This window comes from Oncorhynchus clarkii, chromosome 32, assembly GCF_045791955.1.
Source record: "Oncorhynchus clarkii lewisi isolate Uvic-CL-2024 chromosome 32, UVic_Ocla_1.0, whole genome shotgun sequence".
NCBI classification, from domain to species: domain Eukaryota; kingdom Metazoa; phylum Chordata; class Actinopteri; order Salmoniformes; family Salmonidae; genus Oncorhynchus; species Oncorhynchus clarkii.
Window position 1 is genome coordinate 28,415,350 of NC_092178.1, and position 23,567 is coordinate 28,438,916.

Here is a 23,567-nt window from a genome sequence, read left to right on the forward strand (position 1 = left end):
TGTGTTTTTTACTAATCGATACTTGGCGTCAAAGTATCGATAAAATATTGCCCCCCCCCAAAAAAACTGCGATATGTAACTATCAATTTTCCCCCCATCACTAGGGGCTAGAGGGAAAGAGGGAGAGAGGATAATGTAAACAGGAGCAATATTATGAGGACAGATGATCCTCACCTACTATATGGTAGGGAAAGGGAGATGAATAGGGGAAAGAGGGAGAAAGGGGGGAAGAGGGAGGTTTTGAGTGCAGCTAATGATATTTAATGGAAGGTCCTTTTCAATGACACTAGCACCACTAATCGCTGGGATCCACCTGCTATGGTAGACAGAGGAATATTCAACGGGACGAAAATGAGAAAGAGAGCAGAGGAAGGGAAAGAGGGGGGCTCTAATGTGGTTTGCAATGACAGGCTGCTACCATGCAACTGATGGAGTTTTGTTAATAGAGAGAGGCTGTTTCAATGCAACTAATAGCAATACCTGGGAGGTCAGCTGATCCACCTGCCATGGGAGAGAAGCAAAGAGGAAGAGAAGCAAAGAGGAAGAGGAGGAAAGAGGGAGAGAGAATGGCCTTTAATGAGCATAGCAGTGACTAATAGGAGAAGGTGATGGGAGAATGAATGGTTCAATGATTCTGATAGCAGAGAAAGGCTGCTGTGACATTGTCAACTGCATATAGCTTAGTGAAAACAAGCCCTTACAGTATCAATAATGGTGTTTAAATAATTCTGATCATTCTGAGTTACTTGTAGTGACATTTCCACAACACATGCCACTATAATACAGTTAAAGACTGAACACAAACAACAGTATGGTAACAAATGTAAAACACAGCTGATGGCAACAGCAAGGAGAGCCACTGCCACAGCATGCCAAAGAGATGTGGAGCTATGATGATGCAAATGACTTTTAGCAGAAACCAGCCACAACAACTCAGTTGACGTACAGTAAACCAGAGAGAAGCAGTATATGGGGGTGTCCTCGGATGGGGCCACAGTGTCTCCTGACCCTCCTGTCTCAGCCTCCAGTATTTATGCTGCAGTAGTTTATGTGTCGGGGGGCTAGGATCAGTTTGTTATATCTGGAGTACTTCTCCTGTCCTATTCGGTGTCCTGTGTGAATTTAAGTGTGCTCTCTCTAATTCTCTCTTTCTCTCTTTCTTTCTCTCTCTCAGAGGACCTGAGCCCTAGGACCATGCCTCAGGACTACCTGACATGATGACTCTTTGCTGTCCCCAGTCCACCTGGCCGTGCTGCTGCTCCAGTTTCAACTGTTCTGCCTTATTATTATTGGACCATGCTGGTCATTTATGAACATTTGAACATCTTGGCCATGTTCTGTTATAATCTCCACCCGGCACAGCCAGAAGAGGACTGGCCACCCCACATAGCCTGGTTCCTCTCTAGGTTTCTTCCTAGGTTTTGGCCTTTCTAGGGAGTTTTTCCTAGCCACCGTGCTTCTACACCTGCATTGCTTGCTGTTTGGGGTTTTAGGCTGGGTTTCTGTACAGCACTTTGAGATATCAGCTGATGTACGAAGGGCTATATAAATCAATTTGATTTGATATCACAGCTGTTATGATAGCAGATGCAATTATAATGCAAAGACAGACCTCCATGGTCCAGATGATGATGCTCAGCAGAAATATCCTAATGTAATATCTAATTACATTTTTTACTAGCTACAACATGGTGCGAGAGTACAATACAACCTCTCGCATGGACACTGCTTTTTTTGAAAGATATAAAATTATTAAGTGTTTAGGACAAGACCACTGTTAAAACCATTAATGTTCAATAAAATGTTCCATAAAAAAAACTAGAATACTAGTTGTACAAAACGCATTACAAATCACACAATACCCACAGCCCCCTCAGTTAATAAACAAATCACCATGGCGATGATTGACAAATCAGCCCTCACCCCCAAAAAAATCATCAAAAATCACATCCAGCATATAAACTCAGCAAAAAAAGTAACGTTCTCTCACTATCAACTGCGTTTATTTTCAGCAAGCTTACCATGTGTAAATATTTGTATAAACATAAGATTCAACAACAGACAAACTGAACAAGTTCCACAGACATGCGACTAACAGAAATGGATTAATGTGTCCCTGAACAAAGGGGAGGGGTCAAAAGTAACAGTCAGTATCTGGTGTGGCCACCAGCTGCATTAAGTACTGCAGTGCATCTCCTCCTCGTGGACTGCACGAGATTTGCAAGTTCTTGCTGTGAGATGTTACCCCACTCTTCCAAGGCACCTGCAAGTTACCGGACATTTCTGGGGTGAATGGACCTAGCCCTCACCAACAAGTCCCAGACGTGCTCAATGGAATTGAGATCCGGGCTCTTTGCTGGCCATGGCAGAACACTCACCGAACGGGCAGTATGGCTGGTGGCATTGTCATGCTGGAGGGTCATGTCAGGATGAGCCGCCTGCAGGAAGGGTACCACATGAGGGAGGATGCCTTACTTATAACGCACATCGTTGAGATGACAACAAGAATGACAACAAGCTCAGTCCGATGATGCTGTGACACACCACCCCAGACCATGACGGACCCTCCGCCTCCAAATCGATCCCGCTCCAGAGTATAGGCCTCGGTGTAATGCTCATTCCTTCAACGATAAACGCGAATCCGACCATCACCCCTGGTGAGACAAAACCGCGACTCGTCAGTGAAGATAACTTTGTGCCAGTCCTGTCTGGTCCAGCGACGGTGGGTTTGTGCCCAAATGCAACGTTGTTTGCCAGTGATGTCTGGTGAGGACCTGCCTTACAACAGGCCTACAAGCACTCAGTCCAGCCTCTCTCAGCCTATTGCGGACAGTCTGAGCACTGATGGAGGGATTGTGCGTTCCTGGTGTAACTCGGCAGCTGTTGTTGTGCAGGTGTTGTTACACGTGGTCTGCCACTGGGAGGACGATCAGCTGTCCGTCCTGTCTCCCTGTAGCGCTGTCTTAGGCGTCTCATAGTACAGATATGGCAATTTATTGCCCTGGCCACATCCGTAATCCTCATTCCTCCTTGCAGAATGCCTAAGGCACATTCACGCAGATGAGCAGGGACCCTCGGCATCTTTCTTTTGGTGCTTTTCAGAGTCAGTAGAAATGCCTCTTTAGTGTCCTAAGTTTTCATAAATGTGACCTTCATTTCCTACCATCTGTAAGCTGTTAGTGTCTAAACGACCGTTCCACAGGTGCATGTTCATTTATTGTTTATTGTTAATTGAACAAGCATGGGAAACAGTGTTCAAACCCTTTACAATGAAGATCTGTGAAGTTATTTGGATTTTTACGAATTTTCTTTGAAAGACAGGGTCCTGAGAAAGGGAGGGTTATTTTTTGCTGAGTTTATGTCCGTTATCCTTCAGTTCCAGTTTGACTAGTCTGGGATCATATTTGGGTAACCACAGGCAATTCTACCCCCCCCCACTGTCCTGGCTGACACTGAGCCCTCATGTACAGAGCAACAACAGTCAATTTTTACAAGACGAGCATATACATTACTGCCTTTCCCATTGTGAGGGAACAAAAGGAGGGAGAAACTGCCTGTGGGGTCCAACGGTGCTCAATGCTGGGGCTATTGCGGAACTGAACTGTTACCTCTCTGCTTCTTTGCTCAGAGCCGGGCTGCTGCTTCTGGCTGTTCTTCAGCTGCTGCTCCAGATTCAAGATCTCCTGCTGGAAGACGTCCCTCTCGTGTTCGCGGTCAACAGCCTGCTCCTGGGGTTCAGAGATGAAGACAAAGCCTTTAAAGGAGAGTTGCTATGGGAAATACCCATTACATATCAAATTAAATTATATATACATTGAATCAGAAATACATGGATGATGAATAAATGATGGATCAAGTGTAGTGCTTTATGCACTGCCTAACCCCCAATAACCAAAGTGTACATTCATATAACATTCATGTAAATCTGTATTCTTTTAAACGATAGACTTCCTATGGTCCTCCCCCATCCACCCCATTCATCCATCTCTCCCATCTCTATCCATACGTACAGCCATGCATCCATCCTCCCCATTCCCTCCCCTCTATCTCTTACATCCAGGAACCTCCGATTCTTCTCCAGTTGTTTCTCCAGAGCCTGGATCTGCTGCAGCAGGTCGCCGCTCTCAGTCTTGCGGGCATGCTCCAGCTCGATGACCCTGTTGATCTGCTCCTCCAGCTCAGCCTCCAGTGTTTTCACCTGGTGCAGAAGGTCCAGGCTCTCCTTCTCCGCCTGCCGCTGCACCTCTACCTTCTCAGCCATCAGCTTCTCTGTCTCCTCCAGGAGGTCTGGGGTGAAGGGAGGGAGGGACGGACGGAAGGCGTCACATAAGGTGGCTTTGGAGGGGAGGAGTCAATGATTTTGGACATACAGGTTTGATTCCAGCAATGAACAGGACAGGATGCTGACATGGAGTTGTTGTGGACTGTCAATAATCCGAAAATCAGTTACAGGCCTGTCAGCCTTACGATTCGTTTAAAATCTAAGTATATTTAGCTGTTTTTGTCTCAGAACTTCTAAACTTGTGTTTTACGCATTTTAACAGCATTACAGTATTGAGATGGCTGCTTTCAGCAAAATGTCACCAATACAGTCCTCCATTTCAGAATCATGTAGCTACTGTATATAACAGACAATCTCACACCCAGTATCTTCCCAACATATCCCTTTAGTAACCCACTGCCATCATTTAACCAACATTGAATCAACCAACATTTCTTCCCCCAGAGAAGATCGAACCCCATTGTATTAGTACAACAGATAAAAAGGTAAGAGAGTGCAAACCACAGACCAACGACGTAGACAGTGCTGTGATGGTGCAATATCCATGCCCCATATGCATTTGCAGGCAAGGGGTGGGACAAATTCCTAATTGAGCAATCATCTTACTCCAAAGGTAGCAGATATTGTCACGATGTTAGCATGGACAATGTGAAGTAAGGTTAGGGTGAGCTAAACTCTTCTGAACATTTACATCAAGGGATTTTAATTTAGGAGCAAAGATGATTGCCAATAAGGAAATACTTATGCTTACAGTACCAATGTCTCAAAATATAGTTCATCCGATTCCTTCAATCGTGCTCAATCATAAATCAAATGAGAATGTTCACGCTGACCCATAAGACATTAACATGACAAACCATGATATAGAAAAGGGAATCAAAAGAAAAAGCGTAAGCAAGGGTTAGTGATTGAGTGAGTGAGCCCATAGCAAGCAAGCTCCAAGCTTTGTTTGTGAGTTGCTGATTCTGGCGTTAAAAAAAATACAGTACCAGTCAAATGTTCGGACACACCTACTCGTTCAAGGGTTCTCTTTATTTTTGATATTTTCTACATTGTAGAATAATAGTGAAGACATCAACACTATGAAATAACACATATGGAATTGTTATGGGATTTTTATGAATAATGGCTAAATGATATATACATTTAACGTAGAACTATAACTAAAGACAATACTACCCTGTCACTGTATGAATGTATGAATCTTATTATAATCGTAACACTGAATATAATGTGTGTAGTTTTAGTCAAGAATTAGAACAAGGACTTTCTGTTCCTTGTTAGAAACTAATGGAGCTATCGTCAGACCGGCTGGAATACTGTGTTCCTTACAGGACATTCTGTCCCCACCCAGGGAGGGGAGAGACCTTGGGCTTGTAGTAGATTGTTTAACAGGTGGCAGACAATTTGTGAGTAGGAGAAGACTTGTGAACTATATTGCCCTTATATCTGAGAGGGACATTTATGACGAAATGTGAGGTATATAGACCAATGTACCGGAAATGATAGGGAGAACGTTCCTGTGAATAAACATTTAACTATTGTACTATTGTAGACTGGGCCTCTGTCTGTCTTCATTTCTATCAGTATCCTACAAATCCTGATCAAGCAGACTGGGTAATGAACACGATAACTAAATTCTCCTGACAGGAATCGTGCCTTGTTAAAAGTTAATATGTGGAATTTCTTTCCTTAATGTGCTTGAGTCAATCAGTTGTGTTGTGACAAGGTAGGGAGGTATACAGAAGATAGCCCTATTTGGTAAAAGAACAAGTCCATATTATGGCAAGAACAGCTCAAATAAGCAATGAGAAATGACAGTACATCATTACTTTAAGACATGAAGGTCAGTCAATACGGAAAATGTCAATAACTTTGTGCAGTCGCAAGAAACATCAAGCACTATGATGAAACTGGCTCTCATGAGGACTGCCACAGGAAAGGAACACCCATAGTTACCGCTGCTGCAGAATATAAGTTCATTAGAGTTACCAGCCTCAGAAATTTCAGCCCTAATAAATGCTTCACTGAGTTGAAATAACAGACATCTCAACATCAACTGTTCAGAGGAGACTTGTTGCAAAGAACCCACTACTAAAGGACGCCAATAATAAGAAGAGACTTGCTTGGGCCAAGAAACACAAGCAATGGACATTAGACCGGTGGAAATCTGTTCTTTGGTCTGATGAGTCCAAATGTGAGATTTTTGGTTCCAACCGCAGTGTCTTTGTGAGACGCAGAGTAGGTGAACGGATGATCTCCACATGTGTGGTTCCCACTGTGAAGTATGGAGATGGTGTGATGATGCTTTGCTGGTGACACTGTGATTTATTTAGAATTCAAAGCACACTTAACCAGCATGGCTACCACAGCATTCTGCAGCGATACGACATCCCATCTGGTTTGTGCTTAGTGGGACTATCATTTGTCTTTCACCAGGACAATCACCCAACACACCTTCAGGCTGTGTACGAGCTATTTGACCAAGAAGGAGAGTGATGGCATGCTGCATCAGAAGACCTGGCCTCCACAAATCACCCGACCTCAACCCAATTGAGATGGTTCGAGATGAGTCTGACCGCAGAGTGAAGAAAAAGCAGCCAACAAGGGCTCAGCATATGTGGGAACTCCAACACTGCTGGAAAAACATTCCTCATGAAGCTGGTTGAGAGAATGCCAAGAGTGTGCAAAGCTGTCATCAAAGCAAAGGGTGGCTATAAAATATATCTAGATTGGTTTAAAACTGTTTTAGTTACTACATGATTCCATATGTGGTATTTATTAGTGTTGATGTCTTCACTATTATCCTACAATGTAGAAAATATTATAAATAAATAAAAACACTTGATTGAGTAGGTGTGTCCAAACTTTTGACTGGTACTGTATGTATTTGTGAAGTGCCACTCGACTAGAGACAAAAAAGTAACAGACTGGCCATGCTCTGATGTGGGACACACCTGCTTCAGGTGCTGCATCGACTGCAGCTTCAACTAGGCCTATAGGAAGAATAAGAAAGCACAGTATTTCAACATGCACTTGTTTTGTCATAAAAAGGAGGAAGACTGGAGGAGAAAGGATGTGAGAGGTGAAAGCGAGAGGTGAAAACGAGAGGGCGGGGCCTCCCTGCATGTGCTGTGGTGGTATTGGTTAAAGCTGTGTCGGCAGAGGATGGATGAGCCAATGCTGTAACGTGAGAGCCGGCGTGAGGTGTTCCTAAAATGGCCCCCTGTACATTGAATTCATGTGCTTGTCGAATACTTGCCATTTCATTATGGATTATTCCTTAACCTATGGAATACCTTGAAATAGTACATGATAGAGGTAATGAATCAGAAAACTATTTAACAATGTTTTGCAGTGTGTGTCTTATTAGACAAGTCAAGGTAGTTCCTCCCTGTTTCAGTCGACTTAATTATATTTGTTGCCTAATGAACACGACGCAGGTGAGACTTTTCAGATGCAGTACTTGTGTTACACATGTTCCAGGATTCTGTTTTATCCCAGAGGATTTCCATCAAAAACAGTTATCAATTGTAAACTTCATTACAACATGAATTCATCATGGTCACCCTTTCTACAGGAATTTAGCAAAGTACAGTAATAACAAAGTACATTAATAAAAATGACAAGAATTTATAACACAGAATAAAAATTGTTACAACGTCATTGAGTGGTAACACAATAACAATGAGTGGCTCCTGCTAAGCTGACATACTGTGTGATGATGACAATGAGTCATACAAATAGTCAAATGTAGATCTAATCAAGGAAATAAACCAACCTTCTGTATGCAAAAGAACATGGGCCTGTTTTATCTTCGTCATAGAAATAAAATGACTGTCAAATTGCGATGGTCTGAAGGGCTTTTTTCATAATACCAGTATTTCTATTTCAATGATACGACCCCCCCACTTCACCCTGCCCACTCTTTGGAGTAGTGATGTCATATAAGACGTAGTCACAGTTCTCTATTATCACCAACTGCTTGTTTTTGAGCATCTGTATTGGAATAGGCACTGTGCATGTCCAATACACTTTACATGATATGAAAGTAACATTTTCACGATTATTTCACTGTGTAGAATACTTGAATGTTTGTCAAAATGTATATTTTGTTCCATTCAGATCCACAAGGAGTAAGTGGTGGAGCACATACGTAACTCGCGGGGCCCGGCATGCTCCCTCATGGCGTCCTGTTGCCGTGACAGTATCTCACGCTCTTCCTGCATCTGCAGCCTCTCCTGCTCCAGTTCGTGTAGGCGGCTGCTCGTCACCTGCAGGAGCCAATGACAATCAGTTAGAGCACCTATGGGAAACAAGTTGCAACATAATTGTCCGCCATTTTCTTTAAATCTGCATGGATAGTTTTGAGACAATATTAACCTAGTGGGCATTACTGCTTGAAATGACATAATTACATCAGAGCATGTCACCCTAAACGGTTATCAAACACAGTGATTATGGTGGTTGTAGACTGAAGAGTGGGTCTGTCTTACCTGCAGCTCCTGCTCCAGGCTTAGCTGTAGCTCCTCCTTCTGACGCACCTGCTCCTCCAGCGCAGCACGTTCACCTGTGTAGCCATCAATCAGACCTGGGGGGGGGGGGGGGGGGGTGTTAATATATAGATTTAGAGATTGTTGAGTGAAACATTCACACAATCACACACATAGTATCAGTTCAAGCACATATTAAAGCGAAAATACAGACTCTCACAACCAAAATCAAGGCGATAAACTCCAAAAACATAGTACCTTTGGAAAGCATTCAGACCCTTTGACTTTTTACATTTTGTTACGTTACAGCCTTATTCTAAAATTGATTAAATAAATAAAAATCCTCAGCAATGTACACACAATACACCATAATGACAAAAGAAAAACAGTCTAGAAATTTTTGCAAATTTATTGAAAAGAAAAAACGGAAATACCTTATTTACATAAGTATTCAGACCCTTTGCTATGAGACTCGAAATTAAGTTCAGGTGCATCCTCTTTCCATTGATCACCCTTGAGATGTTTCTACAACTTCATTGGAGTCCACCTGTGGTAAATGCAATTGTATGGACATGATTTGGAAATGCACACCTGTCTATATAAGGTACCACAGTTGACAGTGCATGTCAGAGCAAAAACTAAGCCATGAGGTCGAAGGAATTGTCCGTAGAGCTCTGAGACAGGCTCAGATCTAGGCAAGGGTACCAAAACATTTCTGCAGCATTGAAGGTCACCAAGAACACAGTGGCCTCCATTATTCTTAAATGGAAGAATTTTGGAAGCACCAAGACTCTTCCTACAGCTGACCGCCAGGCCAAACTGAGCAATTTTGGGGGAGAATGGCCTTTGTCAGGGAGGTGACCAAGAACCCGATGATCACTCTGAAAGAGCTCTAGACTTCCTCTGTTGAGATGGGAGAACCTTCCAGAAGGACAACCATCTCTGCAGCACTCCACCAATCAGGCCTTTATGGTAAGAGTGGCCAGGCGGAAGCCACTCCTCAGTTTAAGGCACATGACAGCCCGCTTGGAGTTTGCCAAAAGGCACCCAAATACTCTCAGACCATGAGAAACAAGATTCTCTGGTCTGACGTAACCAAGATTGAACTCTTTGGCCTGAATGCCAAGCGTCACGTCTGGAGGAAACCTGGCCCCATCCGTATGGTGAAGCATGGTGGTGGCAGAATCATGGTGTGGGGATGTTTTTTCAGCGGCAGGGACTGGTAGACTAGTCAGGATCAAGGGAAAGATTAATGGAGATCTTTGATGAAAACCTGCTCCAGAGCTTATAGGACCTCAGACTGGGGCGAAGGTTCACCTTCCAACAAGACAACGACCCTATGTACACAGCCAAGACAACGCAGGAGTGGCTTCGGGACAAGTCTCTGAATGTCCTTGAGCGGCACAGCCGGAGCCCGGACTTAAACCTGATCGAACATCGCTGGAAACACCTAAAAATAGCTGTGCAGCAACACTCCTCATCCAACCTGACAGAGCAAATACAGGTGTGCCAAGCTTGTAGCGTCATACCCAAGAAGACTTGAGGCTGTAATCGCTGCCAAAGGTGCTTCAACAAAGTAATGAGTAAAGTTAATACATAAAAATAAAAATAAATTACTTTGTCATTATGGGGTATTGTGTGTAGATTGATGAGGAAAAAAATATATTTAATCAAATTTAAAATAAGGCTGTAATGTAACAAAATGTGGAAAAAGTCAACGGGTCTGAATACTTTCCGAAGGCACTGTTTGTGCACAACACTATACAAACATGCTACATCCAAAAAGCCCTCGCATGTAACACCCACCCACTCCTCCCCAAGGCGCACACGAACACAAAAATATTCAGACAAACAAACACAGGCAGAATGTCAGACCAATTTAGCTAGACAGAGTGTAGTCTAGAGGGCTAAGCTGCCAACAAATGCAATGAAATATTCTATTATTAAACATCTTGTTACCGGTCACTAGGCAAATGCACTACTGGCATGTAATTCAGCTGATGATAAATCTGTTTGGAAGACGTGAGTGCATACTAGCAATGTTCCCAAAGATCTGATAGAGATTTCTTACAAAATCATATCTAGTACTAGTATGTAGTAGCTATACTAAATAGGTGAGGCGAATATGTTTGTCAGATGTTCTTCCAAGAACATTGTTGTGTTGATGAGTTACATAAGGTTGCGGTGCTCCAACTGATCTCTTTGTTTACTGTAAACACAAATAATTTGAATGGGTGGCTCGACCCTTCTGTCTTCATTTATTCTGTTAGTATTACAAAAGTATACGAACCCACGTAGAAGTAACACATTTATCACAACTAAGGAATGCATCTTAGTTACATTCCCAACATTTAATCATTTACAGTGGATTAGACCACTCCAAGAAAGCCTTCTACATAAAAATGACAACTCATATATGGGCCAACCTTTAAGATTTCAATGCTGTCACTAACGAGGTTTCCATCCAACCTTTTAAGCGAGTAAAGTACGTCAGTTAAAAAAAAACATCACGACAGGCCTGATGGAAACAGCAAATTTGTCCGTAAACTTTCCAAATGTTCACAAAACAAAATACACAATAACATTTTTTGATTTAACCTTTATTTATCCAGGCGAGTCAATTAAGAACAAATTCTTATTTACAATGAAGTACTGGCCAATGTGGGATCTTTGTGTCTGTAAAATTAATTATGCAAGAAATGGCGGTGGAAACGATTTTATGTGCAAATGTTGATAAAATCACCATCATATCAAAGTAAACTTGGAGTCATGTAATCATAGGTTGTGTTGCCCTCCCACTTTGACTTGGGAAAGCATGCAGTTTATTAGGCTACAGGTGAAAAAAGTTACGATTAACTTCACAGGGCGGTAAAAGTGCACAGCGATTTACTTTGTAATTTTTGCAATTTTACCCTCTTTTCGACACAATTTCATGATATCCAATTACGATCTTGTCTCATCGCTGCAACTCCTCAATGGGTTCGGGCTCAGGAGAGGCAAAGGTCGAGCCATGCGCCCTCCAAAGCATGACCCTCCAAGCCACACTGCTTCTTAACACCTGCCCGCTTAACCCGGAAGCCAGCTGCACCAATGTGTCGGCGGAAACACCGTTCAACTGACGACCGAGGGTCAGCTTGCAGGCGCCCGGCCCGCCACAAGGAGTCGCTAGAGCGCGATGAGCCAAGTAAACCCCCCCCCCCCCCCCGGCCAAAACCTCCCCTAACCGGGCCAATTGTGCGCCAGCCCTATGGGACTCCCAGGCTGTAGTGACGCAACACTCCGATGCAGTGCCTTAGGCCGCTGCGCCACTAGGGAGGCCTGCACGGTGATGAGTTTGATGCTCCTTTCTAAATCGAGGGTCTTATTCTGGCGACACGATGATAGATGCTTGGCTGCAGTTTGACAAGTAAAAATAATCTTGCTCTTTTGTCAATAATCTCATGTAGGCTATACCTGCACTGTATCTAAGACCTGTTGGCTAGAGCGTACATGCCAACACCAGAGTGAGCACATTCGCTATATAAACGCCATTTGTGTGACAAAACCATCAGTAGAGTTGAAAATGTGATGGAAACACATTTACCCTGCTTTTTTATTTGTATTTTTTATTGGTAAATGGTAATTTAACCGCAAAAGGTATTTTTATGCACACTACGTCATCACGCATAGGCTTTAATCCGTAACAAGTACATTTGATGGAAACATCTCCGATGGGAAAACGCTAGAAGAAAAATTTATGCAAAAAAATAAAAAAATTCACATGAAAATCTGGTCACCAATTGGATGGAAATCTAGCTAGTGTCAATTGATACAAATGTTGTTTGTGTGTTGAATTAAAAGGTTAACGAGCACAGCAACACTATATTAATTACTTTAACTATGTAACTAACACAACTAAAATGACAGGGTAGTTTAAACAATAACTCATGTGTTAACTCATTACTCATATGTTGAAACTTGGAATGCTGCTCTCGTGGCAAGGGGCCGTTTACCAGAAACTCAGCACTCTTGGATCTGCATTCCTCTGGTGATAAGAGGTTGATTGTCAGAATCAATCCACCAACCAACAATTCACGGTTTGTTAAGGAAGTTACGATTTATAATAAAGCTGATCAAAATAAAAGTTGATAATTGAGTACTGATGAGACGGCTCTGGTCTTACGTATCGTGTCATTTTATTAGGCCACAGTCATGAAGCCTATATGCATCTTGATAATATCAGATGTCTGATATAGCCTAACACTGGAAGCTTGTGATGGCCTCCTGGCTTCACCCTCCAGGTACTGCAACAGCCAAAACTGGTTGGCATGATCTCATTAAAGACAGAAATGGCAGTTTTGCCCTCTGGGTAGTGATGGGAGGGGGGAATCAATACACTTACAGATAGCAATATTATTTTGGACAATATAAATTACTTTGACTCCAAGTATAATTTTTTGTTGTTGTTGCTTGGTAGTGTTAGACGGCGCTAGTCAGCTGTACCGGCGCCAAAACTATATTTTTCATCCTATTGCTTGTTCTCCATCTTCTTTTTAAATAGTGAGCCAACATGTTTTCAGCACTTTTATTTCCATGACTGATCAAAACTAAATTTACTCATGCTCAGGAAGGAATCCCTTATGGCTGAAACACATAAGGCTCATCTAGTCTTATGAGAGAATCTGTCATCTCTGTCTTATGGAAACAAATTGCGTATGATTAGGTGCAAATAGAGGACCAACGATCAGGGTGCAAATCAAACTAACCACTGTGCTGACACTGGCTGCCACACACGCATGCACACACTACAACTCACTTGCATTAAAGATACTTTAAACTTTTAGAATGGACAGCACTGTCTCACCAAATGTGTAATCTCTGCACACACTTGAGGCCCTTTGCTACAAAATGTCCACAATGGCATCCCGATGTCATTATATTTCCTTGAGCAATGCAGTTAAACCCCACAACAACTAGTCCCTGGGCACCGATGACATGGATGTCGATTAAGGCAGCCCCCCGCACCTCTGATTCAGAGGTTGGGTTAAATGTGTTGGACAAATTTCGGTTGAATGCATTCAGTTGTGCAACTGACTAGGTATCCCCTTTCCCCTTCTTAAAGGTCTATGTCTCGCTCTAATGCTCTACTATAAAACCTATCCTCTGCGAAACATAATACAGAACTACATCATAACTCCCCCCAAGAGACTTGAGTGGACTCAGAGCCTGGCTAACATTTTCAGAATCAGGCGACCATGAGCCTGTTCCTCCGTTTTCATTGAAATCAGTTTTCCACACCAAAAGCTAAGTATTACATAGTGAATCAGACAGGACAAAAGCAGGAAATCATTATGAATATGTGGATGGGGGAGCAAACACAATGGAGGAAGACCGAGTCATTTTGGTTGGAGGCGTGCTCGAAAGCTTTTAAGCGCCTGAAATGCATGTTGAAATATGTAGGCTAATACAGCCGGTCAAATCACGTAATTGCAGGTAGTAGTGATTTATTAAACTTTAAATGTCTGGGTGATGTTTTCTTTTTAGTACACAAGTCTGTGAATAAGAATGTCCTTCTACCCTATGTGTGAGTCATGAAAAAAAGCAAATGTAGAGGCAGAAACACTTAAAGTACTCTCCTTATCTTATTTGTCCAGCTACATTTGGCTGCGTGTATTTACTCTATTTAAAAAATAACTGCAAGTCGCATTTCAGAAACGTACGCAGATGAAGACATATCCCAAACTTCAACAATGCTGGTGAACATTTCAAAGGTTAGCATTATCACCAAACATCAAGCAGCAGTTGGGAGATTACTTTATGAAAGCAAATATTTTTCATACTTCAGAATCCTATCACATTTGACATATATACAGTTGATGTCGGAAGTTTACATACATCTTAGCCAAATACATTGAAACTCAGTTTCACAATTCCTGACATTAATCCTTGTAAGAATTCCCTGTTTTAGGTCAGTTAGGATCACCACTTTATTTTAAGAATGTGAAATGTCAGAATAATAGTACAGAGAATGATTTATTTCAGCTTTTATTTTTCACATCACATTCCCAGTTGGTCAGAAGTTTACATACACTCAATTAGTATTTGGTAGCATTGCCTTTAAATTGTTTAACGTGGTTCAAACGTTTCGGGTAGCCTTCCACAAGCTTCCCACAATAAATTGGGTGAATTCTGGCCCATTCCACCAGACAGAGCTGGTGTAACTGAGTCAGGTTTCTAAGCTGGTGTAACTGAGTCAGGTTTCTAGGCCTCCTTGCTCGCACACGCATTTTCAGTTCTGTCCACAAATTTTCTATAGGATTGAGGTCAGGGCTTTGTGATGGCCACTCCAATACCTGACTTTGTTGTCCTTAAGCCATTTTGCCACAACTTTGGAAGTATGCTTGGGGTCATTGTCCAGTTGGAAGACCCCTTTGCGACCAAGCTTTAACTTCCTGACCGATGTCTTGAGATGTTGCTTCAATATATCCACATACTTTTCCTACCTCATGATGCCATCTATGGTGTTTAGTGTACCAGTCCCTCCTGCAGCAAAACACCCCCACAACATGATGCTGCCACCCCATGCTTCACGGTTGGGATGGTGTTCTTCGGCTCACACGCCTCCCCCTTTTCCTCCAAACATAACGATGGTCATTATGGCCAAACAGTTGCATTTTTGTTTTATCAGACCAGAGGACATATCTCCAAAAAGGACGAGCTTAGGACCCATGTGCAGTTGCAAACTGTAGTCTGGCATTTTTATGGCGGTTCTGGAGCAGTGGCTTCTTCCTTGTTGAGCGGCCTTTCATGTTATGTCGATATAGGTCATTGCTAAACATCCATTTTCAGGTCTAGCCATACATTTTAGAGTTGATTTAAATCAAAACTCACTCGCCCACTCAGGAACATTCAAAGTCTTCTTGGTAAGCAACTCCAGTGTAGAATTGGCCTTGTGTTCTAGGATATTGTCTTGGTGAAAGGTGAATTCATCTCCCAGTGTCCGTTGGAAAGCAGACTGATCCAGGTTTGCCTCTAGTATTTTGCCTGCTATTCGGTTTATTTTTTATCCTGAGAAGCTCCACAGTCCTCATGATGCAGCCACCACTATACTTGAAACTATGGAAAGTGGTACTCAGTAATGTGTTGTATTGGATTTGCCCCAAACATAACACTTTGTATTCAGGACAAAAAGTAAATTGCTTTGCCACTTCTTTTGCGGTATTACTTTAGTGCCTTGTTGCAAATAGGATGCATGTTTTGGAATATTTTATTCTGTACAGGCTTCCTTCTTTTCACTCTGTCAATTATGTTAGTATTGTAGAGCAACTATAACGTTGTTGATACATCCTCATTTTTCTCCCATCACAGCCATTACACTCTGTAACTGTTTTAAAGTCACCATTGGCCTCATGGTGAAATTCCTGAGGTTTCCCTCCTCTCTGGCAACTGAGCTGGGAAGGAAACCTGTATCTTTGTAGTGACTGGGTGTATTGATACACCATCCAAAGTGAAATGAATAACTTCACCATGCTCAAAGGGATATTCAATGTCTGCTTTTTTTAAAACCCATCAACCAATAGGTAAACTTCTTTGCGAGGCATTGGAAAACCTCCCCAGTCTTTGTGGTTGAATCTGTGTTTGAAATTCATTGCTGGACATAGGAACCTTACAGATAATTGTATGTGTGGGGTACAGAGATGAGGTAGTCATTCAGAAATCATGTTAACCTCTCTTGGGTAGGGGGCAGTATTTTGACGTCCGGATGAAAAGCGTGCCCAAAGTAAACTGCCTGTTACTCAGGCCCAGAAGCTAGGATCTGCAGGTAATTGGTAGATTTGAATAGAAAACACTCTAAAACTGTTAAAATTGTGTCCGAGTATAACAGAACTCATATGGCAGGCGAAACCCAGAGGACAACCCCCCCCCCCAAAAATAATAATAATTCAGCCTAACACTATTTTCAATGGCTATCAATTCTATTATAAGGCCAAGTCCTCCCAGATTGACACCTAGGGCTTCCACTAGATGTCAACAGTCTTCAGAAAGAGTTTCAGGCTGGTTTTCAGAAAAATTTGCCAGAAATTTTAGTTTTTCTAGGTGGCTCCCATTTTGGCTGTAGTGTTTCCAAGCGTGCGGAAGAGATCATGTATTTACGTATTAGGGTACCTAAGGTTTGATTATAAACGTTGACTTGTTTGGAAAAGTTTATTAGTAACGTTAGGGATTCATTTTGTATGCATTTTGATGGAGGGAAACTGGGTAGATTATTGACTGAAGCGCGCCAGCTAAACTGAGTTTAGGATATAAAGGACATTATCGAACAAAAGGACAGTTTGTGATGTAACTGGGACCTTTTGGAGTGCCAACAGAAGAAGATCAAAAGGTAAGGCATTTTTTATATCGCTATTTCTGACTTTCGTGTCACACCTGCCCGGTTGAAATGTGTTTTTCATGTGTTTGTATGCGGGGCGCTGTCCTCAGATAATCGCATGGTATGCTTTCACCGTAAAGCTTTTTTGAAATCTGACACAGCGGATGGATTAAGCTTTCTTTTTATGTATTACACTTGTGATTTTATGAAAGTTAAATAATACTGTAGTTTGAAATTCACGCTCTGTAATTTCACCGGTTGTTGGCCAGGTGGGACGCTACCGTCCCACCTGCCCATAAGAAGTTAAACACTATTATTGCACACAAAGTTGCACACAAAGTGAGTCCATGTAACTTATGTGACTTGATAAGCAAATTTCTACTTATTTAAGCTTGCCATAACAAAGGGGCTGAACATTTCAGCTTTTAATTTTTTATTAATTACTACAAAATTCCAAAAAACATAATTCCACTTTGACATTGAATATTGTCTGTATGCCAGTGACAATTTTTTTTTCAAATTAATTTAAAATTCAGGCTGTAACAACAAAATGTTGAAATAGTCAAGGGGTATGAATACTTTCTGAAGGTACTGTACATGTTACTATTAACAAGCCAATGGATGAAAATATGTCTTCATTTGTTTAACAGTGTGTGGAACTGAGCGTTGTTAGTGAATCGGGTGGGCTGTGTCACGTGTGTGAACCTGTCACGCCTCTCGTCGGTCAGCTGTTCCTGATAGGGATGTCACATCATAATCACTACCTCCGACAAGGATGTTTGGCATGGAGCATTGAATGTGCTGATGGCGCAGAATGTGTCACTACACTATTAAAAACATGGTAAATTGGAGCATAAATCTCTTAATACTAGATTTCAAGTGTAGTGTATGGAAATGTAATTGTTCACAAACAATTGCTAAATCTTAATTACACACAGACACTTTACTTTGCCATCTAAAGTACTCACACACCCTCTCTACAGTATATATTAATTTCTGTTTCACCCACAGATCCCCTAGCCATCTGACTCACCAAATCACACAACACACACCATCCCCCACAAACAACCCCAGACACACACTTCCACTCGTCATATGGCATTTTCACTGCCCTTCAAACACCCACACACCCACCCACATTTAAAAACAACCCCATCCACAAACAACAACCCCCCCCGCCACTCACCCTCAGCCCTGTGGAGCTCCAGGGCCAGCTGCTCGCGGGCACGCCCCTCCTCCACCAGCCTCTCCTGCAGATCCTCCTGCCGCCGCAGCAGATCGCCCATCTCCTGGTTGTGGCGGAAGGACTCGCGCATCAGCTCCGTCTGGGTGACGCGTGCATGTTCCAGCTGATCAGGGTTGGTAAGATGGGTGGAGAGACAAAGATAATGACTTTAGTGAGCAAAGAACCTATAAGGAAATACTGGTTGAGGTGGTGAATAATTCTGAGTTAGAAGTTCCGATACACAAAGCCTTGAAACAAGTTGGTCCACACAGTGTGGCTCAGTTGGTAAAAAAGCATGGCACTAGCAACACCAGGGTTGTGGATTCGATTCCTACTGTGATCATATATACAAGAAATGTGCGCACTCAGTGCACTGAAAGTTGTTTTGGATTTAAAAAATCTGCTCAATGGAACATGTTATATTATTAAATATATCCCATGCCATGAATGAATGGGCATCTCTTCTGTCATTTAAGACATAACCTCTCATTATGGACAATATGCTGAGCCTTGTGACAGTCAGTATAATGTCATATTTATGATCACCAGTAATGGTTTCCAGTTAGTGTCCTAAGAGAAAGTAAAACAATTATGACCAATTAATCAAAGCTGTAGCCCACTTCAGGATAATGGATGATTTCACTTAGCACATAAGATACACAGAGTGAAACAGTGGGTCCACAACACACATGGCCTGTATTGTTATGCTTAAAGGAGTATCCCAATAACAACTACAGGGCAATGTACAGATGTGTGGAGATGGTTAGCTGTATACAGTTCAGCGGTAAGTCTTGAGTTGTACAGTGGCACATCATGACAGTGTAAATATTCTCACTCGCTTCAAGTACTAACATACCTAACCTGCATAGCTACAACTAGGCCTATTGCCTTATCATTGTGGGATAATTGTACACATGCGGTCATTTTCTCTAAAGTTATGTTGGTGAAAATGCATGCCATATAAGTATTCTTATTAAAATGAGTAAACCTATGCCCCAGTTTGACACTGATCAAGGAACCAACATAACATGTATGACATGCCATTTCAATCATAACCCTTTAACTTCGGACACAGATGAGGCACGTTTAGTAGACATTGCCCTGTGACGCATTCACAAAAGCCTTCTTTCCTGGCTGAATTATCATGGAATTGCTATTGTGCAATAAACCCCTGACTTATTAGCACCACAACTCACATGCAGTTGGTTTTACAGGGCGAGACTCCCACAACAGCAAAGGTCATACTGCAACATTATGACAACCAGGATGTAGTCACGCGACTGTGCCACGCTGAAATCTTGGAGTCATTTTTTGCTCACCTGCTCAGATGAAAGCAGAGTAGGGAGATCTAGGACTGTATACAATACTCTCACTGTGTTTTACACTGCACAAGTTGCCCAGTCAAAACTATTGCTGCCAATTAAGTTAGCATGATAATGTATACGTGTAGACTCCCGATATAGCAGGGGTATGTAAAGTCATGAACTGTATAAAATAATGGACAAAACTGTGGTTTAGAGCATCAAGTCAGCCAAATGAAAGACACTTTCTTTGAGATAAATAAGATAACTGTCCAGACGGAGTCAGATTTACTCACTAGTTATACAGTTCCATATAGGTTACATGGCAGGCCAGCAGCTGAATGGTAACTTACTGTATATGGTGGTGTGGGGAGGGAGATCTTAGAGATCACCTTAAGGAGGTGACCATTGGTCCTGTGGTTGACGTGTGATATTTGAGTCTGTACCACCACCGCGTTTTTCTCATTGAGGACGCTCGAGAGGGGGAAAGGCCGGGGCAGGGGCACACGAGATTCCACCTCGTACACATCCTGATCTTCCCCTTCCACCCACATGGCCTGGTGGCTCGAATTCCAGTATGAGCGGTAGGAATCCATGGTGGTAGACAATTTAACTGCTTTCAATGACCTACTAGTTTATCCTTGTAGTGCTTTCCATCCTCTTCCCTCCAGTGTTCCTTTCAGCATCTACAATGCACCTGCTACCATGGATGGAGTCTTCAGCGGAGGCCCGAGAGGGAACAGCAGCGGCGAGCAGACAAGTCCCGATGACGTAGCCGGGTTCTAGGCAACAGTTTCTACGGAGCTGCCAAGCACAGAGCCTTGGGTAAACAAACGAGTCGCAGTTCAGACTCAGATCCACGAGCATGGCGTACCACAGTGAAGAGACAAAAAAGGTCCCAGGTAAATACTGAGAACTAGGTAAACCCTTGAAACAACAAAACAAAGTTTTAAGTCAGAAAATAAGAGATACCGGTAGTGCTTCTCCTCGTGTAATCCTTCCTGGGGGAGAAAGTTTGAAGTCACATCTTGCACATGTGAATCCTGAGTGCAACTGGGGAGGGATAAAATAAAGAGAAACCTAGCTTTAAGATCCTGTGCATCTCTCTCAGTCAGACTTTTCTCTCTGTCTATTTTACTCACTCTTTCAGAGCACAGCGTGACCCTGCCCCTCAGCAGTACTCACTCCCACTCCCTCGCTCGCCCTCTCCCTCCCTATGGAAGCTCATTAACAATTCCATGCCGCCACATCAACGCAGCACAGATCCGCAGGGAAGGGAAGCCTCCCGGTCCCCCCTTAACTGCTTTACACAATGGGCAGCCAACCAAGGGTGAACTCTGAAGCCGCCAGTGGGGCTCTCGCTGCACTTCTTTCTTTTCTGTCAAACTCTCTCTCCCGCTTTCATTCTCCCTCTCATTCTTGATCTATCCCTGTAGCCTGTAACTTCTTTGTTGTTTGTCACCAGTTTTATAGCTCATTCTAGCTCCATGTTCCTCACTCTTGCCCACTCCCCGTCTCTACTAATATCCCAGCCTGACTTTCACTGTGTATCTCGGTCTCTCGAAACAGACACAAAAGAAGAGGTTGCGGTCTAAACTGTTCTCCCAGAGTGTTTTGCAGCAGGCAGGCAGGCAGTCTCTCTCCCTCTCTCACTTCCTGGATCCATAGCATCGGCAGGGTATTGTTCAGTGAAAAGGGGGAGGGAATAGTCAGCGTGGTTTCAACCCCCTGGGCTAGTTGGGCAGGTACAGCTTTGCAAATAGACATTTTCCCTCTCCCTCACACCCTCATACACACACAGCCTTTTTGCAGGAGCTTGTCAAACCAGATTTATATTCCACGTCATTGCAGATGAATTGACTTAGGCATTGTCTCCTTCGATCTTGTGAGCAAGTGAACTGTAAAACAGTAATGGACCTACACAATCAACACATCGGCCCAACATGTCGCTCTCAATGATCTATAATAGGAGGATTAGCGAGCAACACCTACTCCAGCAAATTATTTCCAAAGCCAACCGACAGGACACTTAACATTCCAGAGAAACTCATTACATCAAGCCTTATTCACACAACCTGGCCCTCCAGACAGGAAACAACGATCCACAATCATTAATGATCATTCACTCACAAGGAACCAATGCAGATCTAATCAATTCATTCTGGAAGGAATAACTTTAAAGGGATAGTTAGGAACTGTCCCCACAGTCATATGAACACGTGGATACAATTTGTTATGCATCTGTGTCCAGTATGAAGGAAGTTAAGAGGTAGTTTCGTGAGCCAATGCTAACTAGCATGGTAGCTATTCCCATACAGTGGGGCAAAAAAGTATTTAGTCAGCCACCAATTGTGCAAGTTCTCCCACTTAAAAAGATGAGAGGCCTGTAATTTTCATCATAGGTACCCTTCAACTATGACAGACAAAATGAGAAAAAAAATTCCAGGAAATCACGTTGTAGGATTTTTTGTGAATTTATTTGCAAATTATGGTGGAAAATAAGTATTTGGTCACCTTCAAACAAGCAAGATTTCTGGCTCTCACAGACCTGTAACTTCTTCTTTAAGAGGCTCCTCTGTCCACTCATTACCTGTATTAATGGCACCTGTTTGAACTTGTTATCAGTATATAAGACATCTGTCCACAACCTCAAACAGTCACACTCCAAACTCCACTATGGCCAAGACCAAAGAGCTGCCAAAGGACACCAGAAACAAAATTGTAGACCTGCACCAGGCTGGGAAGACTGAATCTGCAATAGGTAAGCAGCTTGGTTTGAAGAAATCAACTGTGGGAGCAATTATTAGGAAATGGAAGACATACAAGACCACTGATAAGCTCCCTCGATCTGGGGCAAGATCTCACCCCGTGGGGTCAAAATAATCACAAGAACTGTGAGCAAAAATCCCAGAACCACATGGGGGGACCTAGTGACTGACCTGCAGAGAGCTGGGACCAAAGTAACAAAGCCTACCATCAGTAACACATTACGCCGCCAAGGACTCAAATCCTGCAGTGCCAGACGTGTCCCCCTACTTAAGCAAGTACATGTCCAGGCCCATCTGAAGTTTGCTAGAGAGCATTTGGATGATCCAGAGGAAGATTGGGAGAATGACATATGGTCAGATTAAACCAAAATAGAACTTTTTGGTAAAAACTCAACTCGTCGTGTTTGGAGGACAAAGAATGCTGAGTTGCATCCAAAGAACACCATACCTACTGTGAAGCATGGGGGTGGAAACATCATACTTTGGGGCTGTTTTTCTGCAAAGGGACCAGGACAACTGATCCGTGTAAAGGAAAGAATGAATGGGGCCATGTATCAGCAAGGGCATTGAAGATGAAACGTGGCTGGGTCTTTCAGCATGACAATGATCCCAAACACACCGCCCGGGCAACGAAGGAATGGCTTCGTAAGAAGCATTTCATGGTCCTGGAGTGGCCTAGCCAGTCTCCAGATCTCAACCCCATAGAAAATCTTTGGAGGGAGTTGAAAGTCCGTGTTGCCCAGCAACAGCCCCAAAACATCACTGCTCTAGAAGAGATCTGCATGGAGGAATGGGCCAAAATACCAGCAACAGTGTGTGAAAACCTTGTGAAGACTTACAGAAAACATTTGACCTCTGTCATTGCCAACAAAGGGTATATAACAAAGTATTGAGATAAACTTTTGTTATTGACCAAATACTAATTTTCCACCATAATTTGCAAATAAATTCATAAAAAAATCCTACAATGTGATTTTCTGGATTTTTTTTCCTCATTTTGTCTGTCATAGTTGAAGTGTACATATGATGACAATTACAGGCCTCTCTCATCTTTTTAAGTGGGAGAACTTGCACAATTGGTGGCTGACTAAATACTTTTTTGCCCCACTGTATATGTCCAGTCATTGCTCTAACGCAAGTTAGCAATT

The 23,567-nt window shown here is 42.7% G+C and overlaps 1 protein-coding gene across 2 annotated transcripts in view; it reads right to left on the reverse strand.

Moving 5' to 3' along the window:
• LOC139392420 (A-kinase anchor protein 9-like) overlaps positions 1 to 23,567 on the reverse strand; it is a 126,385-nt gene that overhangs the window by 18,450 nt on the left and 84,368 nt on the right. The window contains exons 23-29 of one of the 2 annotated variants that reach the window (XM_071140395.1): positions 18,312 to 18,474; positions 8,779 to 8,873; positions 8,439 to 8,556; positions 7,240 to 7,278; positions 4,055 to 4,287; positions 3,609 to 3,728; positions 481 to 501 (exon numbers count right to left, since the gene is read on the reverse strand). In XM_071140395.1, coding sequence (XP_070996496.1) covers positions 481 to 501; positions 3,609 to 3,728; positions 4,055 to 4,287; positions 7,240 to 7,278; positions 8,439 to 8,556; positions 8,779 to 8,873; positions 18,312 to 18,474 — 789 coding nt within the window. The remainder of the gene's footprint in view (positions 1 to 480; positions 502 to 3,608; positions 3,729 to 4,054; positions 4,288 to 7,239; positions 7,279 to 8,438; positions 8,557 to 8,778; positions 8,874 to 18,311; positions 18,475 to 23,567) is intronic. The other variant, XM_071140396.1, reaches the window with a different exon arrangement.